Below are 22,495 nucleotides of genomic sequence, written 5' to 3' on the forward strand. Positions count from 1 at the left end.
CGATCCAGGAACATAGCCTTCATGGAGGATGACTGTGTGTCTTTCTCTTGGAGCAGATCTTCTGATGACCTGTTGGCTTGACTGCATTTCTTTTTGCCCTCATACGTGAGTTTGGGCTGTCTCTGTTCTGCCTTCCCCATCTCGTCAAAAGCACACCTCACAGTGGCGTAGAAGAAAAAAGGGGGGGAGGTGCGCAGCCCCAAAAAGAAAACACCAGCAAAGCTCCCAAATGCGCACCAAACAGCGCCCTGCCCCTGGCCAACAGCAGGAACTGGGGGGGGGCTACCAACACCCCCATGCGCTCACAAGTGGGTATTAATGCGCACCAACAGGCTGCTAAAGATCGCTAGCCCGCCCCACCAGTGAAGAGTGCCAGCTGGAAGGCACAATAACGAGGAAGGGGAGGGGCACCCGGCTACCGTCCTCCCCTAAGTACCCCAAGCCGCCATAGCACCAACAAGTATCTACTTGGAGGTGGGACAGCTCCGCAGCCCCCCTGTCCAGGCAGCCAATCCTCACCTCAGGAGGACAGGGGGGGCACCCAGCACAATGGGGCCCGGCTGGCAGCCCAAAGTCACTCCAGCAACATGCACCGCCGCAGGGCCCTCACATCAGTCCTCAGCATGCCGGCTCACCTACCTGTGGGGCCTGCGGCCAAATCGTCGCCGCCGATAAAGCCCTGCAGGCAACTAACATCGGACGGCCAAAGACGCCAGCCGCAGAGCCTCCAATCTCCTTTCTCAGGGTGGGGGGGCAGCCTCTGCTCTGCTCTCTGCTCACGGGCCCCCCATCCTGCACCAAAACGTGCTCGGCCACGGCCACGTATCAGGGCAGATGCCTCACTTGTGCTGCCAACACAGGCCTCTGGCCCACTGGCACTCACACCTGCAGGGCCCGCGGCCCGATCATCACCGCTGATCCGGCCCCCATAGGTATCCTACACCGGAGGCTTGGTGCGGCACAAGGACACACAGCGGCAGAACCTCGAGTTGTTCCCACAAGGGGGTGGGGGTCGGGGGAAGTCACCGATCCCCACTGCCCACAGGCTCACAGCATCAAGACGTGCTCTGTCGCAGTCCAAGGGAGCTGTGCACTAGGCCCCTACCGCCGTTTCTACAGCTCGTGACTCCAGGCAGCTGCCCGGCATAGAATAAATATACAAGACCGCCTCTGCCAGCCGATCCGTCAGGATTTAAGATGGATTAATGCTCCTGCAGACCCTCACAGTGTGGAGGCCATCTTGCAGGACGGCCAAACCAGGCCCCCGAACAGAACAATATTTATTGGTTAATGAGAAAATCCAAGTTGTCAGGTCTTGGCTTTAGCATGGGAGTAGTTAACTGTGTTATTTATGGAAAGATGTAAACATGAGAATACTGTTGTGGAAATTTATAATTAGAAATTTAGGCTGTGAGAAGTCTAATTTCAGGCATTTACCATTACCGTTTCACTTTAGAGTATCATAAATATATGCTCTTCTGCAACTATAAGGCAGTGGAATCATATGTTTGCTTTAATTTTTTATGCATGAATTGACAAAAGTTGTTCCAACTAATCAAATCTCAGTAGTGATACCATACAAATAACAGACCTAACAAACTACTGTTGTTCTGACAACCAAAAGCTTTATAGAACCATGTAGTGAAAAATAAAAATAAATAGAATCTTCAAACAACCTTAGAAAGTGCAGAACTGAGGACGCAGTTCGTTTGTTGCTGAATTTCAAAGTTGTTGGGCAATCATGAGATGTCTAACCAACGTTGTCATATACCTACAAAAAAACGACAATTATTTGACAAAAATGGCATGACAAGCATACTGTGTTGGTAAACAAACAATACAATTCCATCATAGTCTAACATTACATTATTTAAATTGCAATTAAAAGATCCTGAAAGATCCAGAAGCATTTCTTTAATAGCGTAGAAGCAGGGAGATGCTTGAGTGTGTTAACTGCTCACTGCTGACATTCAGTTGGAACTGCTGGCTACGATTCCGAATTGTAGTAAGACACATTGAGACTTCAAGTCTTGACTCCTTGGTAAACTGGGCGGTAATAATTTGGTAACATTAACACCAACTTTAAACGAAAAAAGGATGCTATATTAATAACAAGCTGTTCTTGTTACACTGAGGCTCACAAATGACTGGCATCCTAATACCATCATTGTCGAAAAACAACTTCTGAATATTCTGCATTTTGCAGTCCATCCTTGCACTTTCCACGGATGTCCATTTTTTTAAAATGTTCGGGTTGTTCTTTTGAATTCAGAATGATGTCAGCATATGCAATGCAAGGTTCACTGTTGTCTTGTGGCTGTAAACAAACAAATATATGTATTTAGGTTTAAACATTCACTTTATTAATAGAGTATATGCTAATGCGATTAGTAACCCTACACATGACAGAAGAGATAACACATTCTATTCTTAAAAACATCTGCCAATTTTGAGAGAGTGGCTGCAGCTCCTTGTTAGCAGTCATATTATATCTGGAATTTAAGAATGCTTTTAATTTCTCACGCAAGAGCACATTATTACTGCTTTCTTTTAGAAATCATAACTCATAAGACTGGACCAAGTAGATGCAATTAGCAGAGTTATAGATATTATTATTACTTTTCATGCAGTCTACCCATGTCTAATGAAGATACACCATGCTCTGTAGTACCTATCTTATGTTGAATTTCCTACATCATGTGTCAGACTTGTGTACACTTAGCTATTGAGGCGTCAAGCCCTTAGGCTGCAATGAAAACTCGGTGGAAACTCCTGGAATCAGATTTTCCCCTTAGGAGTGTGCTGCAGAGATGGACATGTCCTAAAAACTCACTCAGTGTCAGAACAGTTCCACCAATTGCTGTATCTGTAAATTGGTACAAGAGATGGGAGACTGCCCTTGTTGCAGTTCTCTGAGATAACTAATAACACAACTGTCTAAGTCTAGGACCCATCGGTCTAATGTCATCAGTAGGATCTACTGATACAGAGTCAGAGACAACTTTGAGTGGATTGATAATACTGTGTTTGCATACTTTAGAGAGGAATGGCAAGTTTTATGTGAGTCAAAAATTGGCCAGGTCCTGGGGCGTACATTTTATGTTAAATATATAATATGGACATGGTATAAAAAAAAAAAATAGAAAAGTGAAATATGAGCACAGTGGAGAAAATATTGCAAGGAATTCTAAGGAGAGAGTAGCACTGGTCAGGTGGCTGAAATCTTTTATTTGTCCCCTAACTTACTCTGAGTGAGATGCTTCCATTGTGGAAAGGTTGAAGAAGTATAAATAAATATTAGTGAAATGCTGTTATTGTGTAAGGGTTTAAGAAGTAAAAAAAAGCAATATATAAAATGAGAACTACATACTATAAACAATATGAAAATCAATAAAGAGAAACTAGCTTTAAAGTGTTTTGATGAAAGTGAAATGAGTAATTACTAACCTGGAGGTATATTGAAACAGTGAATTGCTTTGTTTTTTTAGGTCTGATTTTAACCTATACCTTTTATAATCTATAATATAATATACTTAAAGGGGTTTTCAGACACATCTCTTCATCCATTGGTCTTTTGTTGTGTCATTCACATTTTACGTCCGACCACTACAGCATACAGCATGGGACAATGGGTCAGCCTACTTCAGCCACTGGCTAACTTTGCTAACTTTACTTTGAGTAACTGCATTTAGTCCCTTCACAGTGACCACACCCACACACAGTGTAGTTCCCTTTAATGCCATTGTTTTTGTTTTTACTTCAATAAATAATTTAGTGTTGCCTGTTTCCTTCTTTCTTGCCTTCCTCTTTCTTCTTTCTTCCTCTTTCTTTCTTTTTTGCTTTTTTAAGTCTGTGTCAGACAAGACATTTTGATTTTACTAAAATTCAGTCATAACATTGATAGTTATATGAGTTTTCAGTCAGACTGAATCCATAAATCTGAGGCCTTCTCTGTATATTTTTTGCAGCTCTGTCTCAGTCTTCCAATGGGTCTCTCAAATGTTACTGGTGGTTACTCTTTACTGATAGCAATATTTGTTGCAATCACCTATTGGGATTTCTCAGCCATATGGTTGCAGATTTTAAGGCCTGCATAACTGTGCTATATCCAAGCTATATCACTTCACTGGACTAGTGAAAAGCAATGCCTCTTATACTGCACTTTTATACAACTGGGCACACGTCTTATAGTTGTCAGACCTTAGCCTCATCTGCAGGTCTTGGGGTCCCGTTTTCTTCCTGCTTGCCCTGTCTCCACATTTGCCAGATCATTAGGCTTCCTAGCATTCAAAGCTCCAACATGCCAGATATCAACAACAAGCAGAGTACCCCTCCATCATTTGGGTAGATCACAAAGCTGGCTCCTCTATCTGGTAAGCAAGTTCAGTCCAGATAAGCATATTTGTATGAGAGAAAACAGCTAGCATCTGCTTCTTGTCCCAGGTAGTGAGCAATTTCTTTCTTGAGCTAAAACTATTCTCTTTATTATTAGGTGTATCTTTGCATTTGAAAAAGGATAGCCTAAATGTTTTAGAGAAATTAGCAAGTCTTCAAGGTGCCACTCTGAATTATCATCAATGATGGTGTAATACAGTGTGTTTTGTTCCAAATCCTGAGAGAGTTTAATGGGAACTTCCAAGCTCGCATCTAATATTCTCTCCCAATTCTAAAACCAAACAGGCTACAGTTTAGTATCTGGAGCCTGATCTCTCCCTTTCCCCCTTCTTCTGCAATCAAAAACCATCAGTTACTTACAGCAGGGTGACCACCGACTTTATTTGTGATTGGGGTGTCACTAATCACCTGAGAACAATGGTTATGTCTTTGGGGTACAGTGCCAACTTGATGGGCCTTCCAGAGTGTAAATATGTTCCTGTAAGGTTTCCAGACTATTCCAATTAACATGTAGGAGTCATTGTTCAGGAATGTTCAATTCAAGTGACTGAAGTAAAGTATCTACATTTAGCTGTTGGTAATACTATAACTCGAAATACTATTGCCGATCAATGAGTTTTATACATAATTTCATATACCATTGAGTTGTAGCATCTGTTGCTGCTGTCTCTAAACAAATATGCAAATATGCCTTAATCCAATTCATGAGATTGATAGATACACAGGTCTGTAGGCATCTGCATGGCCAGGTGCTGGTAGCACCTAGTAAGACAAGATTACACAACACTTGTAGAAAAAATACAGACCTCTGTCTTAAATGCTAGGAATATCCCAGGTGTAAAAACATACTACATTTTGGGGGATACACACAAGACCGAATTCTTGTAAGTTTTTGTATAAGATGTTGGAGAAACATAGTTTTAACACTGGGTTGCTTTGGGTGTAAGGCCTGTAAGAAATTACATTGGGATGAAATGATTTAGGGAGGACTGTTAAATTGTGAGTGAGTATATGAAACAATCACATATGCCTTAAAGATAAGCATTTCTGCGTGGCTTGCGCAGAGGTAGCTCTGTTGCTCCATGCCGTGATCCCAAGGCGTGCCGTCTCCCTGTGTCATCAAACCTGTAAGGGGCTGGAACCCATGCCCCATTTGTGGAGAACAGATCAGAGGGGGCACTGAAAATCCCTGGGGCCAGTTGGAGCTGCTAAAAATTTCAGCCCTGTCCTTGACGGCATAGGAGAGAAACAAGTTGCCAAACAAGAGGGGCCAAGCCACTTGTTGAGGGGTGCACAAATGGGCGGCCCATGACAAGAGCGCCAGTGGGACATAGGGAGGAAATGGAATGGGAGGGATACCGCTTTCATGAAGTTGCTGTTTGCTAACACTAAGAGCCTTGATAATCAGCATGATATGAATGGGAAGACACTGAGGGCCTTATTTTGACTTTGGCAGACAGAAAAGCCCATCCGCCGAAGTCCCGATGGGTAGGTTGCCGCCAATGCGGCAGCCTTCCTGCTGGCCCAGCGAAAAATTGCCTACAGCATTGTCTCTGGCTCATAATAGAGCTGGTGGCAATGCCCCCCTGGGGCACCCTTCACCCCATCTCCGCCAGCTGGCGGCGAAGGGAGTCATAATCCAGAGGGCAGAGCTGCTTGCGGATTAGGACCACCAGCACTGCCAGACCAACGTTCAGTCATAATCTGGCAGTGCTGGTGGTCGGACCGCAGTGCCACTGCCGGGGTTGTAATGTGGAGGTCATTGGATCACCAGGGTCGTAATGAGGGCCTAAGTCTGTTTATCTCCTCAAAGTCACATGAACTCCCCTTGCCTGCCTCCAGATATGCACAGAAATTAATGCAGAAGGATCTGCCTAGTTTGGATAATTTGATTTGTGAACACTCTGCGCTGCTCAGGTTCCTCAGCAATGTAAGTTAGGACCTAACTGCTGATTCCAGGACCCAAGTTAAGGGAGAGAAGGAGAACATTCTCAGGACATCTTGACAAAGAACACCCACACAGATCAAGAGAGAAGTGACCATCTCCCCACCCCAAGTTAATGCAAATAAAATGGAAAAATTGGAACCGGAAGAAGCACCGGTTTGCAGGAAATTATTGTGAATCTTTGTTTACTGGCATCAGAAAGGACTTGAGGGGACTACATGCAGACATTAACACAGAACTAATAGCCCTCAAAAAGGATGTCGATGAGTTAGGAGAGTTGGTTATCTCACCGGCAGAGACTGAGGACACAAAGGAAGAGGAGTACAATTACAGTAAGCAATGGGTATTACTGTTACAAGAACAAACATTTCAGCAATAGAGGCAGGCAGGACTTACAAAACAGATCCAATCACAATAACTTTAAATTTGGGGAGTGCTCTCCATGCAATAGACAGTCACTTGGAAGCATTTGTCTTCTTGCTCTTTAAATACCTGTTGGGCCCAAGTGCCCCCAAGCACAATTAACTGGACAGAACCCAAGGTGTGAGGCTACAGTGGAACCCCAACAAGGCCCCTCCTGATGCCATCACGAGGGTTCATCGCTGTGCTCTATAGGAACAGATCAATAGAACTGCATGTGAGAGGAGAGATCTCACAATATAGGGCACCAAAATAAAAATCGTTCAGGATCTGTCAGCAGTCACCCTGCAAAGACACAAGACTTCAAACCACTGAAAGATCACATTGAGTATCGATGGGGCCATCCTTTATGCCTTTCATTCATGTTGGAAAGCAAAATGATATATCTATGCTTGTGGGTGGAAACTAAGGACGTATTGCAACCAGATGGTAGTGGTGAAGAGCAGCCAGAACTAGAGAGTATGATCACTTAGCCAACCAAATACCCCATGAAGAGTCTAATAGAGCAGGGTGGGGGTGCAAACTGAGAAATCTGAAACCCTCCCTAGAAGATACTGAAAAGGAAAGGAGATATCTGATAAGCAGCCTTCGATCAGCCAGCAAGAAATCTACAGAGAAAGTGGACTCCCTGGCAGGATGCAGTTGTTCCATTGTTGTTTGTGTATTTACAGTTTTGGGTTTATTCAGAATTACAGGGAGAACCCAAGATATGCCTATTTACTTGAACCTCACAACTTTGAAATGCCACTCTTAGAGAAAGCACCTTACACCAATCATTATTTTCAAATTGTTGTCACTTAACATCCTGGGGCTAAAATCTCCCAACAGCCAGAGGTATGACCCAGATCTAATGTTCCTCCAGGAGAACCTTTTGCTATGCAAAGACCTCTTTCTTTCAAATGATGAATAGAAAATAACCCATTCAGTATTGGGCATCAGCCAGGATGACTATCCTAGGGAAAAGCAAATTGGCAGGAGAGAAGGGCACTGTGCTTAAAGAACCAGGGGAAGATTTCTGAGGACAAATATTGGAGCCCATGGGTTGACAGTTATGTATGTAACAAGCAAACTCTAGACATGATACATTTCTGGTAAACTAATGGAGGGATGGGTGAAGAGGTGATAGTGGCTAGTAACTTTAACTTAGAGTGGGACCCTGACTTGGACAGAGGAACGACCGGAGGACACATGCCAGTGACCTTTTTTTCGCGATTGAGGCATATTTGTCACATTGTGGACCTGAGAATGTTTGATATATCCTCCACCCAGAAGACAGGAACCTTTCCTTTTTTCCTATGTGCCTAGGTCCTATTCTAGTATTGACTGTGTAATTATATCCCATTCTTTCCTGTGTAGTGTGCAAGACACAAATGTCTCAGACATTTCGATCTCACATCACACTCATATCGAGGTCAACTCGGAGTCTGGGCCACTCTTCCCCTCTAGAACCTACTGGCAAAATTCCTGAGGCATATTTTGAAACAGGGTGATGAATCAGGAGCTGGCCTGTCAATCAGGGAATTCTTTGAGATAATAAATACTGAATGAAGAGGAAGACTCCCACTTGGCGATTAGGTGGGGTGCATTTCAGTGACAATATAAGGAAAAGGGATGACAGTGATGGCAGCTAGGCATCAAGAAGCCAGACTAAGTGAGTATAATTTGGTCTTTGAATTGGCTTCCCCAGAAAAACTCAATAAGCTGGAGGAATCTAGTAAACCTAATGGGGCAATTAAATATTCTGAGAACCACAAAAGCAGAAAGGGGGCTTTCAAAGTAGGGACCCTACTGGTGTGCCAAGTTCATGCCTTAGCTACCAGGAGATATATAAAACAGATAAAGACACCTAATGGGGCTTGGGCAACCAAGAAACTGAAAAAGAGGGAGATGTTTAAAGAGTGTCTCAGACCCTATATTCTCAAAGCCAGGAGGATACTTGAAGATTAAGAAATTACTATGATTTTGCAACATCCTACCAATAGTAGGCCTTGGTGAAGTTCACATAGCTGCACTACCTGGAACTTGGCGAAGTTGTAAAAAATCCATGTCTCACTATGCGGAGTTCCACTAGCAGGCGGAGTTTCAAGCTGCGCCCGTTCAAGTGAAATTTAACGTCACTGGCAACGCAAAGTATGTTGTTGCATTGGAATTCTCACATGAAAAAATTGCACCATTCGGTTCGCATGGGCGCGGCCATCTTGTTATCTGCTTTGTTATTGTGCTGAGGCCTACTTTTATCCCTCTTCTATCTGTCCCATCGCACACTTTTAAAACTTTTTTCCCTATATTTTTGTTCATTATATTACCTTTTCTCTTTGTATTTTTTTTTTGTGTGTTTTTTTGCGACTTTTTTACTTTTTAGGTTTTAGCTTTTGTTTCTTTTTTTCTTCCTTCCTTTTTTCCCTTTCTTATCTCTTCCCCCACAAGTCCCCAGCACCATGTCAGAGAAGTAGAGCAGCAGCGCCAGGCCCCCAACCACTATCCTTGTGGACAGCGCTCCCATGAATGGGTGCAGCCCTGCGCAATTATTTTGGAGCTGGCTGCATTGGTGTTTTATGTTCAGCGCCACCTCCCCTCCACCTTGGCAGCAGGTGGCAGGCCCGGGTCTGGGTACGACCTACAGGAGTGCCGGCAAAGCTGGGAGAGGGTGTGCTGGGCTGTGTGCCGCAGCTCTGGGTCTGGTGCACCCAGCAATAGCTAACCCATCGGTGGGCTGATATCCTGGACCATGAAATGGACCTGCTGGACCTGCAAGGTGTAGTGGCTGCGCGGCTTGGTGAGTAATAATTAATTATTAATTGTGTTCCGTGCTAATAGTTTCTTTCCAAATAGCAAGCATGCGGCTGACACACAGGTAAGCTAACTTTATGTTACAAATATAATAGTATGTGATCGTCTCGTCATCTAGACAGGTGCTCGGCGCCACCTAATTGAACTTATTTTTGGTGCTTGCTTGGAAGAAGTAGTCAAGAGTTTCCGCCTGTGCCCTGTTTAAGATAGTGTTAGTTAATATTAATATTAGCGAGTTGGCGTCTTCATTCACTTCTCTGTGCCTTTATTTTTTGTAGCTTGTACAGTGCCAATTGGCAAACAATTTCTCAGTGATGTGTAGTTTTGCATGCATGCGTCCATTTATGCATTGAGAAATTGAGAATGAGATGAGAAATGTAGAAATCATTCATTGCAATTTATTGGTAATTCCAAAATGTAGTTTAGGAAATTTGGAATTGGGTTAGGAAATTTGGAATAGGATGGCCCATGATACTAGTATTATTACAGGCGGTCTGAACCTCTGATGTCAAAATATTACTGCATTTGCCTTTTCTTTAAATAAAATAAATATTCTTGGAAAGATTATTCATTAACAGTACCACTAAACCTTTCCAATTTTGTCTTATATCATCCAGCATCCAGGGTCGATAAGAGGGCTGGTGAGGTGGGTGAGGGAGCTGAAGGTGCCCCCTCCTCAAGTGCCTGGGGAGATGGCTCTGCTGGCCCCAGTAAGTCCTCCTGTTGTTGTTAATATTAATATTTATTTCCCTAACCTTTTCCTCTCCGTATGTAGAATACATTTCTACCTTTTTACTGTGCCTGTCTCCTAATTTTTTTCCAACTCCACTTTGATTCATCTGTTTTGTAAATTCTACTTATTCCCTGCATTATCCTGTTTACTTATTTTCTATATTTCAAATGTATTTACTTCAAACTGTCTGGCTGTAGAAGTCTGTCTGTAGTTTCCTTTCTTCTGCTTTGTCAGTGAGCTTTCCTTCTCCCCCTATATATCTTGTGGACTAGTAATAAGGTTCAGAGAACCCATGCACTGAAGACTGCATGCCCATGTAAGGTATTCTACGCATGTTTCGTGAGAAGGGTTTCTTTTTCTTGCTCCAGCTCAATCATTTTAAAAAAAGAGAAAAAGTGTTTTTGAACATGGCCATGTAATTGTTTGTACCCTTCAATGTTGTATATGTATTATTATAGTATACCAGCAGTGTATGACCGTGCACCATGGTTGGAAGCATGAAGAGGATGGCCCCATTGTATTAGCCAACCAAGACCATATATGCTTCATTGGCCACTTCTTGCATCCTTTTATTTCTCTTGAAAAACTCAGATTCTTTAAAAGCTAGTTCTGACTCTCCATTACAGAAAGTTTTTATTTGACTTGACTACATGGCTTTTAAAACATTTCTAACCAACAAAATGCCCACCTGATATTTTGATAGTCTGTACCCGAAATACAGTGATGTATTCCAGTTGTATTTTGTTATTAAATAAAAAACTAACTGGTGTCTAACATGTGTAATGTTTTTTTCTAGCAGGACTGACCACCAGTGCTGGAGCCAACAGAGCCAGCACAGACGCTGTAGCGGATGAAGTGGGAGTATCGGCGGTGGCAGTGGCAGGCAGTACTAAGTCATATTGCTTGCTTATTGAGAATTAGTAGTATAGTTAATTCAAGGGTGTACTAGTTTTGTTGACTCGCTCGTCAACTCCCTGCATGAGTCGATACAGTGGGAGTTAAGTATTAATGGCCTCTTCTATCTGCAACTCATCAGGCTAAGGTTCATAAAATTAACTTGAACTATGATGTGTTTTGGAAAATTGAACAAAGGATGGAAGGAGAGAAGATGCTGAAGATGCTGATGTTCAGATGCTCAATTGCTGATGTTTTAGGGGAGGGGACAACCATGGATTTGGGAGGCAAGGAGTGGTACAGGTAAAAAAAATGGGAAAAAGTATATACACTGTTCATACAGTGCATTTAGTAATAAGCAAGGAGGCATGGCCACCACAACAAAGAAGAACACATACAGGCCTACTGGCAGTTTACAAAAAATTGTCGCCAGCCACATGGTCAAACAACAAGCAGAATGAATAGAAAACAAAAAACACACATAGGTATAGGACTATAATTGGCTACACAAAAAGGCCTCCTGACCACGTGGCATGGGGAACAAAGACAGATGGTGGCCTATGACAAACACTGTCATACACTGGCCAGACAAAAAAGGAATTGGTACGGGAGAAAAAACAGCATTAAGTCAGTAATTCCAAAAACAAAAATTAAAGGGGATAAACATTTTACAACAGCCCACATCATACAAAGACATCAAGTATTACCCCACCGTGCACTGTTTACAGAAATAAAAACATGAAATTCCGTCTAAAGGCATTTTGTTATATTTAATCCAATGGCATCCATAGTGTTTCAGTTCAACAGAAACCACAAACAGTTTTTTCATCATGCACCAATGACTAATATTGGGCCTACAGCTGGAAGGCCTATTCCACTAGTGGACTAGGCCACTTAACATTAACATAGTGAATTAAATGAATATTCCAAATTTACAAACCAAAATATGGAGGAACATGCAGTGAACTGTAAAACATTTTTTAATTATAGAAGAAAAATTACGAGTAAAACTATAACTTAGCCCCAAGTGCAGGCCACCAACCACAATAAATTTAAAAAATGAATAAAAGTACAGATAAATCCTGGTGCATGTCCTCTATCAAACAAACAAGTTGTACAACACCCTTATACAAGTGTTTTTTAACTTACTTGTAAAAACAATAAAATGAATGAAAACACCACAAAAGGAACTGCACACCAAGATATGACTTTTTAAAGATTAAGGCCGTGATTTAGAACTTTGAAATCTAAATCCCAGCAGACGGGACATCTGTCACCATTGTGAGGGTGCAACTCATCCATCAAATTCTAAATCAGGGCCAAAATGTGAAGACAGTGCTTTGAAGTCACTAGCAGGTAAAAGATTACTTTAGGTCACAAGGGACTGGTGCAAATCCAAAATCCAGGTGAACTGACATGGAGGGTAGGCCGGCTGCAGAACCCATGCAGGGTCCACAGAAACAGTACCTCTCATGGAGCAAAGCATTGACATCGAGGGCATGATGCATCAGTATTTTCCACGCAGTGGGGTCACTGCATTGTGATCGGGCTCAGTTGGAGTGATTTTGATGCAGCTTCATTAAGTCACACAGAGCATCGTCACTGAGCCACGCACTCTGAATCTGCTGTCATTGAGCAGCTTCTGCATCAGTGTCAAAGAAGCAATGCTGCAAAATTTCATACACACTCGAGGCGATGCATCGGTTTTTGTAGATATCAGCTTCAGAGCCCACTTCTAAGGCCCAGGACTAGAGAGGGGCACCCATGGCAAGGTTTGGACTCCCAGATGGCAGAGTACAGCAGCACCAGGAGAGTTGCAAGCAGTCTTTGATATCCTTGAAACTGCAGAAGAATCGGGGCAAGCCAGCAAGCCCTTGGAGACACTCCATTTCAGAAGGATGAGTTCTGTGCTTGTCCTCAGTAGGGCAGTGATCAGCAGGTAGCCGGGCAGCTCAGCAATGCATAGAAGCAGTTCCTTGGAACAGTCAGTCCAGACAAAGTGATAATCCTTACAGCCCAGCAGTCTTTACTCCAGCAGAGTTCTTCCCAAGCCAGTAGTGATCTGATTTCAGGGGGTCAGAGCATCAGTATTTATACCCAAAGGTATCCTTGAAGTGGGGGTGACTTCAAAGCAGCTCCTTTCATCCCAGCTCTGGCTCACAACTGTCAGTTGGGACTAATCAGCCCTTTATGTGGGCTATTACCCTTTGAAGTGTAAATGCTAGCTCTTGCCATCCTCCCTGCCCAGGAAGACCCTTCAGAATGCAGATGAATGCAGATGCAGCGGAGTGTCCTGTGTTGTGGGAGTCTGGAAACATGATTCAGCTACTCCTTTATGATCAAGGACTACAACGTAAAAGTATATTAAGAAATAACCAATGCTGGCCTATGCGAGGAACAGACCTCACAGTAACGAAAAAACGACTTTGGGAGTAATTCACATGTAAAATTCAAAAGTACGGCAGGTACTTATATGCTACCTCGGGCCTAACTTAAGGGTGACTTATATGTAATAAAAGGGGAGTTCAAGTTATGGCAAGAGGTTTTAAATGCAAAGTCGAAGTGACAGTAAAACTGCTCACACAGACTCTGCTGTGGCAGGCCTCAGACATTTTTACAGTGGGTGGCACAATCAATGCTGCAGGCCCACAAGTAGCATTTAGTTTACAGGCCTTGGGTAGATGATATACCACTTTACAAGGGACTTACAAATAAATCAAATATGCCAATTGTAGTTACACCAATGTCACCGTGTTTAGGGAGAAGCACATGCACTTTAGCACTGGTCAGTAGTGGGAAAGTGCTCAGAGTCCTAAGGCCAATAAAAAGATACATCAAAAACAGGAGGTGAAAGGCAAAAAGTCTGGGCTAAGACCACCCTAAGGATGCCAGGTCTAACGCCCTGTACGACTCTTTTGATGGGCACTTTGGGTTACTGGATCTGGGCAGTGTGCTGATATTTCACTGATCCACAAAAAATGTAAGGCCCCAGAAACATGGTGACCTACAGGCTAAATGTGTTGCTTAATGGGGTTCTTTACCAAGGTTCTAGCAAATAGGCTGGTGACTCTTCTGTACGACCTGACCAATGTGGACCAGGTAGGAGTCAGTAAAAAGAGGTATGGCAGTGGAAACATCAGGAGAATTGACTACCTGGTGGAGAAGGTCATGTATAAGAAATTTCTGGTGATCCTTATCAGCCTTGATGCTTAAAAGGCATTCAACAGAGTTAGCTGGTAATATCTGGAAACCCTCTTCAATAGGTTAAATTATAGCCCTAAATGTATAAGCTCAATATTCTCCAACTAAAAACACCTCTAAGTGAGGATAAGAGTTTATGGGATGCATTGGCAAGCACCATGAGGTGAGCTAAAAGGCTCAGGGGAATCCCAATGAAGGCTTGCATTACAAAGTATGCATGTTTGCAGACGATATCTGTTTGACACTTATGAAGCAAGAAACCTCCCTCCTGGCAGTAATTTCCAATATGACTGGCTTTGAGGAGGTCTTGGGCTTTAGGGTCAACTAAGAAAGCAGAGATTCTGAACTTAATACTGCAGTAAGAAGATCTGGTTCGGGCAATGGCAGTCTGTCCTTTCCAATGGACCTCCCATTCATGTAGAAATCGAGGCCTAAATATCACTAAGATGGTATGGCTAATTGGTTGACCCTGAAATAGTAAATTAAGTCTGATCTTAATAGATGGAACTCCCTCCACATATCTTGATATGTAGGATCCAAGTGCTCCAAATGAAGGACCTCCTCCTGTTTCTATATCTATTCCAGCCCCTATTCCACAGAGAGAGAACTTGTGTCCCTTCAGTGAGCCTTGACTAGCATTATGTGGGTGTGTAAACGGATTTAAGTAGATGGCCAGCTTCTACTCAGCAAAGTGCTAGAGACATGTTGTGCCCAGAAATCATTTCCTACCTCAGGACTGCTCATTTTAAGAATTATTGTTGAATTAATGGCTGTGTAAGCTGAAAGATGTGGCTATTTTTGGACAGGGTTGTGGCTAGTAGATCTTTTTTGTGGGTCTTTTGTGTTTGGCAAAACATCACAAGCCCAGTAGGGTATATTTGTCCACTCCCATCAAAACAGTACTGAGGGTGTGTGATAAGGTTTCTAGAAGTGCCTCAATGACTAAACTCCCACCCCCAAAATACACCAACAGATGCAAACCCTGCATTCGCCCTGGTGGTGTGGGGTTACTGTTTTTAACCCCGGAGGGAAGGGGAGTGTACAGTACTCTCTGATGTGTTCCGGGGGGGAGAGATCAAGGGCCAGATGTAGGTAGGTGGCAAATTGCGAGTTGCAATTTGCGAGTCCTTCCGACTCGCAAATTGCAACTCGCAATTTGCTATGCAGAACGGTGTCTCAGACACCGTCTGCGACTCGCTATGGGGTCGCAAAGACCCACCTCATTAATATTAATGAGGTGGGTCGCAATTTGCGACCCCATAGAGAGTCAGGGCACTCACGGGGATGGTGGCCTGCTGGGAACAGCAGACCACCATGTCCGTGACTGCTTTTAAATAAAGCAGTTTTTTTTTTCAAAGTGCAACCCGTTTTCCTTAAAGGAAAACGAGCTGCACTTTGAAAATAAAACCGAAACCTTTTGTTTCGGTATTTTTCAGGGCAGGTAGTGGTCCATTGGACCACTGCCTGCTCTGAAAAATTAGTTTTTGTGCCAGACACAAAGGGGAAGGGGTCCCATGGGGACCCCTTCCCGTTTGCGCCTGGGTTACCATCCACTTCAAGTGGATGGTAACTGCGCCATTGCGGTCGCAAATGAATATACATAGCATTGCGAGTCGCTAATAGGAAGGGAACACCCCTTCCTATTAGCAAGTCAGAAATGCATTTTGCGAGTCGGATCCGACTCGCAAAATGCATTTCTGCATTCCGGTGAGGCTTTTGCGACTTGCTAACGTAGTTTGTCGCCGTTTGCAAGTCGCAAACGCTTTGCTACATCTGGCCCATAGTCTTTTTCCCATTGTAGGAAGGATTACATCACTGAGAAAGGTAGACTTTGGTGCTTCCAAATTAGTAATTGTGGAATGCATCCTTCAGATAAGATGATCACATACTTGCTTTTGCACAAAGTTTAGCTTGGTGGACTTCATGTGATATGATGACAAATTTGACAATTTTAAATTATTTATTGATTTAAAATTTGTAAGGGTGAAGCCAAATGGGGGTCATGTAAATACAACGTTTTTTGCGTACATCATATATGTTGAACGTGTGGTTTACTGATCATTATTATCGATTGTGGAATCAGAAGGTATTCCCTGCTTTGGGACTTGACAAATTGGTGTGATCACTAGGAGATTATTTGGATGTTGTTTTTTCGGATAATTTATTTTACAAAATTGAGATTATTACAAGTACTCGATCCCAGTTGTAAGTACAGTATACCTTTGGGCTTTTATTCCTTTTATTCCTTTTATAAAAATGAATTCACATTTTCAGGTTCAGTCATTTACAAACTCTGAACCTTGATCTTACCGGAGTAATAACAATGTCAGGACATTTTCCTTCAAACTTCGGTTGACATGAGATTTTTCCTAAAATGATTAAAGGAAAGCAGAGTCAGAACATATTATTCAGCATGCAAATTGCTTCGTTCATATTCAAAGAACTCGTATAAAGGCAAAGACCCGTGCTAATCCCCTTTCCCCAACAGGACAAACCTCCATGTTTTATAGTTGTGAGACAGCTTTTGCTTAAGCATAAAGGTCTTTAACGTATCTACACTTTGTTACAAAATACATCGCCCCTCCTGCTGACACTCAGTAAGTTATTGTGTGACATCATGTCTGTATCTCTAAACTAAGTTTATGCCTCAGCATTTTGCTTATGCTTCCCGGTGTGTCTGATTGAACTCTTCCTTTCTTCTTGTTATTTCAAAACTTAATTTAACCTTTGAAATGAGACTCAACTTGCAAACATGAATATGCAGTAGAAACAGTAAGCAGTGTCATTGCACACTTGGATTCAGTTCACGCTATCATGTGCAGTTGCATTCCGAACTGAGCTCTTTTCTGCCCCACCCTGCTCCACATTACAGGTGTGCAAGCAGGGGCACGTCATGAAGGGGAGCTAAGAGGTATCCAATGGTGGCCATCGTAGGACGGGATAGGACAAAGAGTTTATGCGCAAAGACCACATGCAGGTAAAAGGCTCCAAAGGTCAAATGAGCTTAAGTAATCTATTTCATGACTTCCCGCGATGTTAGTGATCTTTGAAAGCAGGGGGCGGGAGGTGGTAAAAAGGCATATAAAAGTAGGTCTGCATAAGTCTGCCTTTCACCATGAGGCTCTGGGTTGCGGCCTCCTCCTAGAAACTAATAACAAACTGGGCCAACGTAGTTCATTTTACTGTAAAATCCTCAAATACATTCACTGGAAGCTTTTAAGGCAGCTTTGAAAGGGTACTAAGGCTATATTCTAATAACTGAAGCAAGCCTGGTCCTTGTTAAAAACAAGGGGGGCGTTTAGCCACGCCTAGCGCACATTTTAAACCATGGTGGAGAAACGTTGCGTTTTCTATACGATTACCTAAAATTGGTACAAACGCCAAACACTTAAAGATAGTTAAATTATCAGGGCAGTTATTTTGACATGATATCCCATCAGTTTTGAAGTTGGAAATATCATCTAACTTCACTTCTACCTCCACTTCCATTTATGTGTGTATCCTGTTTTTTTCCACATTTAATTTCAGTAACATACTACGACTAGAAGAAGCAGGGTGGGAAAACATATACAGATCCACCAATCTCAGGCCCTAGAGAGTTTAGTTATCCGTCAGTTGGAGAGATCTGACAGGTTTATATACTAGAATTAGGGATTATGGAGATTTTCCAAATTCAGACAACTTTTATAACACAAAGTGTAAAGGCATATGCCTTTGATAGCAGAAATGGTGAAAGTAAATTAAATAATGCCATAATGCTCATCAAAATTGATTGTACGATTCTTTCACACAAGTCATGTCAACTGCAGTAGCACATACACTCTGATAGAGAGGAAATGTTTTATTCCATCAAAAATCCCAAACTCAGCATGACTTATCATTCAGCATTAATTTTAGATTTCAATTGTATTTTGTTCAGTTTTAAACAGAGACAGAAAGATCAAAAGAACATGAACACTTCCTCGCTCTTTCCCACCAGATACCAGTCATTTACTCCTCCTTTCCCACTTCTCCATAGCCTTCGCAAGCAAAGGGGCCTGGATCATTCTAACTGGAGGTCCTGCATTAACGACCTAGTTTTACCCTCATTACAGGTTGTCAGCTTCCCTGCACTGAGCCTTGCTGTAAAATCCGAGGACCACAAAGCACTCTCAGACAGATCAGGTCCCCTATAGCCCTTTGCAAAATATTCACAGCAGACTGCAATCAGAACAAAATATCTTTTAGATCCCCTGTATATCATGTACTATATTTCCATTCCGTGCATGAACCACAATCAACACAACCAGTCAGTAGTATCTTTTGGAAGGGACACTCGCCCCACCCTTAGCCAAGTTAGCGAATAACCCCTGTTTGGCATACAACAGAATATGTTGCCAGTGCCCTAGCCCTTTTCTTCTTATCTCATGTTCCATCTGGCATCCAACCTAGCAGTATGCTTTCTGGGGTTTTTGGCAACTTGACACTCACTACGGACTCTTCTGCCTCATGTACTGTCTCTCGGAAGCATTTGTTTGTGTTTGTGTGAAGAACTATACCGATTATGGGCCATTGTTCCTGTTTGGAATCACCCTTCCAACCTTTCTCATTTTACTGCTATCCACTTTGTGTATGGGCTCCGTAGCCCAGTGCCATCTAAGTAAAATGTTCCTGCCTGCTTCCCGATATATAGCATGCCACTATATGCATTTCACATTGTTCGGCAGCAAAGTGTTGGCCAATTTCCTCTTCCATTTTGGTCTGAAATCTTCATCTGACTAGAGGGACATTTTTTATGTTAATAGATGTTCGTAGATCAAAAACTCTAAGTGTAATTCATCGATGTAATCTGAAGAGTTCTTCTTCCCACAGCTGTAGTCTTTCTTGATATCTGTGAAGGAATTGATGGTCCCCTTTACAAACACCCAGGACCACTTCCATCAGGCCTCCATTGCCTGAACCCTGAATTCCCAAAAACGGGGGTCAGGGGAAACTAGTAAGCTCTAGCCTTCCACCCTTTTGTGCCCAAACCTCCAATGTTGCTCTAGGTGATTTATGCATATTCACTGGTCTTTCTTTAAGCTCCAACAAAGGAATTTCACACAGCGGTTGTCCCGTTGGTATGTGGTCAAGAAGGCACTAGTTCTTCTCATTCTTCATCTTCGACAATTCCAACAGAAACCTAAAGAGTGAGGGAGGCCTGATAATTAAGCAAAAAAGGCAAGATTTCCATGCGATTTGTATGTACCGTTATTGCTCTATGCTGGCCATGATTCTTATCCATTAACACCTCTCTTTGAAGTTTGTGCAGACCTATTTGGAATTGTATGAGAAAACTGCAAAATGCCTAGGGTTGGATAGAGCTTGCATGAACACCATTTTGTTAGACTTTAAGGTGACTCAAAGGTTGAAGTGGCAAGATGTGAGGGGCATAACGTGCATTTACTTTTCAATTTGACAATAATAGTTCCCCTACTCCATATTAAAAGGCAACCCTGAAGGGAGGAATTCTCTCGTACTGTGAAGCAGAGGGAGAGACAGACAGTTGAACAAGAAACAAGCATTCTTGCCAGGGTGTCTGTTGCCTGAAATAAATGTTAAAGGTGCACATTTGTTTATTCTGCATATGTAAAGGCTGCTTGGAAGTACTATTGGCTTTAATTGATGGAGTCACTTGAAGAGTATTCTTTTAGAGAGGTATTATAGGGTAACCTGATCAGCTGTAAAGTGCATGCTATTAAGGATCAGTTAGGAACAACGTTTGCACTAGGTAGGGTCAGCATATTACACAGATCTATATTTTGGAAACACTTTTTTATCTTAAACTGAAATCTTTTTGTGCACTTTGTGACAGAATATAATATACTGTGTGTAACGCCGCACATATTCACAATGCTTTCTGTCACAGACTGGGACCTCATAACACTAAAAGCTCCCAAGTCAGTAACCCTCACAGCACCAGCCAGAATTCAATTCTGTGTGGTTCTCTGGTTACACACAGATATATCTGAAGTGATCACATTAACAAATAGAGGTTTCACAACATAAAATAAGGTATCGCTCAATGATTAGTTGAACTTACCTTCATTTTTCATGTAATGTGTGTGTTATTTTGCATGCAGTTGCTTGAAGTTGAAATACCAGGAAGTAGTTACAGAATATTTTGTTATTTTTAGCCTTACATTTGATCCCACCCCCAAGTTCACTGACCCTGCCTTCATTAGACTCAGGATCCCAGTTTCCATACTTTTTTAATTCACTTCGACCACTTCTCTGATGCTACAACTTCTATGGCATGTATTGTGTTCATCTTTCATGCTGTTTGCACACAAGTATCTTCTTTAGCTGTTGTGTCTTTCTGAAATGCTCCTGCTACATACAGTCAGTGTGAATGGTGTATCTGTTGAGTTCCTATAGTCTAGACTAAGGCATAGTTTGTGTGAATGGTGACAGGGCTATACAGTTGTTTCAGGATGTATGACCAGCACTTCACTAATAGCATTTTCTAAACAAAATCTATAAATAAAAGTGTCGTAAAATGCAGCACATTATCAACTTGAACTAGGCAACAGTGCCTCTGTGTGTGTGTGTTTGCGTGCTCACGCATGCACATGGAGGATGTGTGTGATGGAGGCAGGGTCTATTTAGATGGTAGAGGAGAGAGAGTGGCTTTAGCTCCATGGGTATTCTAAACAAAGCTACTTCAAGAAAACACTTTAGCGATAGCATGTGAATGCCTATTGTGTGGGGGCCCAAGGGGGTTCCAGGGCAAGCAAAGGCTCACAGATCTATTTTTATGATGGTGCAGCTACCTGGACTAGTGCTGTGGTGATTAGGCCTGGCAATAAAGACTCAGACCATGAGATGTTGGATGGCTGGTGGTCTGCACAGGTGAGTCTCCCTAGACCACGACTGGCAGCCTCTAGTATTCATTATCAATGACTCACATGATCACAGGTCAATCCAATGCTGGACAAAGTGAAGGGCAAGCAACATGAATTCCCTACATGGTCAAATATATTGTAATACTTGTGCTCCAGTCATGTCACTGGAGTGACACTACGTTCCTCCCCAAATTAAAACAAAACAAACAGACAACATTCAAGTGATGTATACAATACCCTTGGGGTGCCAGCATGGGCTGACGCATAGCACACAACTCAAACAGTTCTCTATGATCATGGTTGGTTAAAGCTGACAAAAGAGCAAATAGAAAAAAGACCCCCAACGTCTTCTTCCCTGGACCTTTGAGAGATAAAGTCATCACATTAGATGATCTTTCAGCATGGTGGACAGCAGTTCATACTTGGTGCGTGTAGTGCAATTTGCATTTCACTCTGGCTGGCTGATCTCAGGACTCCCAGTTTGATCCACCATCGACATAGCTGGGCTAGATCCCAGGTCAGCTGACATGAGCAGCACAGGAGAGATGCTTCCCACCTCTGACGATGAGTCGTTGTCATCTATCTGAGGATCACCACCATTCGTATGCTCAGAATGCTGGGAGTTTCTTGAACATTGATATGTTCCTTGTACTTTCTTCTGTTCTGCGACAGGCAATGATTATGGTAGCTTGATGATGTACAATGTTCCATATACGACATTCGAACAGCAATCTGAACTTTCTTCCAGGGCACGATCTTTGATAAGTACCAAAATCACAGGCTTTAATGTTAAACTGGCTTTGTCATTTGATTTCTTCCTCCTATCTTATACTTGTTGGTCATCAACAGGATTGGGAGTTCAGAAACGGTGGTGAGGAATTGAACCCTCAAATACTCATCCCATTGATAGGTGTTCAGGTTCCGGTCCAGTAGTAGTATGTGGAGTCTGGCGGTAATCATGCAAAAAGGAATAAATGGCCAACTCCGGAGCTTTATGACATGCAGAGGCAATTCTAATTACTTTATTTAGAGTCCTCATAAACCTTTCTACCTCTCTGTTCGCTTGAGGCCAGCATGAAGTGAGAGATGCCCAGTGATGTCAGATATGAAACTATCTCTTGACCTTGAAATGGGGTCCATTGTCTATCCTTAGTTCTGGGGATTACCTCACTAGCACTTAGAGAGGAGTGTATTTCCACTTCTGGGTATTTTGAATAAACGTCTATCAGGACCATGGTGCGTCTTCCATCGGAG

At 42.6% G+C, this 22,495-nt stretch overlaps 1 protein-coding gene across 1 annotated transcript in view; it reads right to left on the bottom strand.

The window, feature by feature from the left end:
• Positions 1-1,507: 1,507 nt before the first annotated feature.
• LOC138299930 (CMRF35-like molecule 1) overlaps positions 1,508-22,495 on the bottom strand; it is a 141,611-nt gene continuing 120,623 nt past the window's right edge. The window contains exons 5-6 of the mRNA XM_069238651.1: positions 16,689-16,747; positions 1,508-2,317 (exon numbers count right to left, since the gene is read on the bottom strand). Coding sequence (XP_069094752.1) covers positions 2,165-2,317; positions 16,689-16,747 — 212 coding nt within the window. The 3' untranslated portion in view covers positions 1,508-2,164. The remainder of the gene's footprint in view (positions 2,318-16,688; positions 16,748-22,495) is intronic.

The sequence above is a fragment of the Pleurodeles waltl genome, chromosome 6 (assembly GCF_031143425.1).
Source record: "Pleurodeles waltl isolate 20211129_DDA chromosome 6, aPleWal1.hap1.20221129, whole genome shotgun sequence".
Classification (NCBI taxonomy): domain Eukaryota; kingdom Metazoa; phylum Chordata; class Amphibia; order Caudata; family Salamandridae; genus Pleurodeles; species Pleurodeles waltl.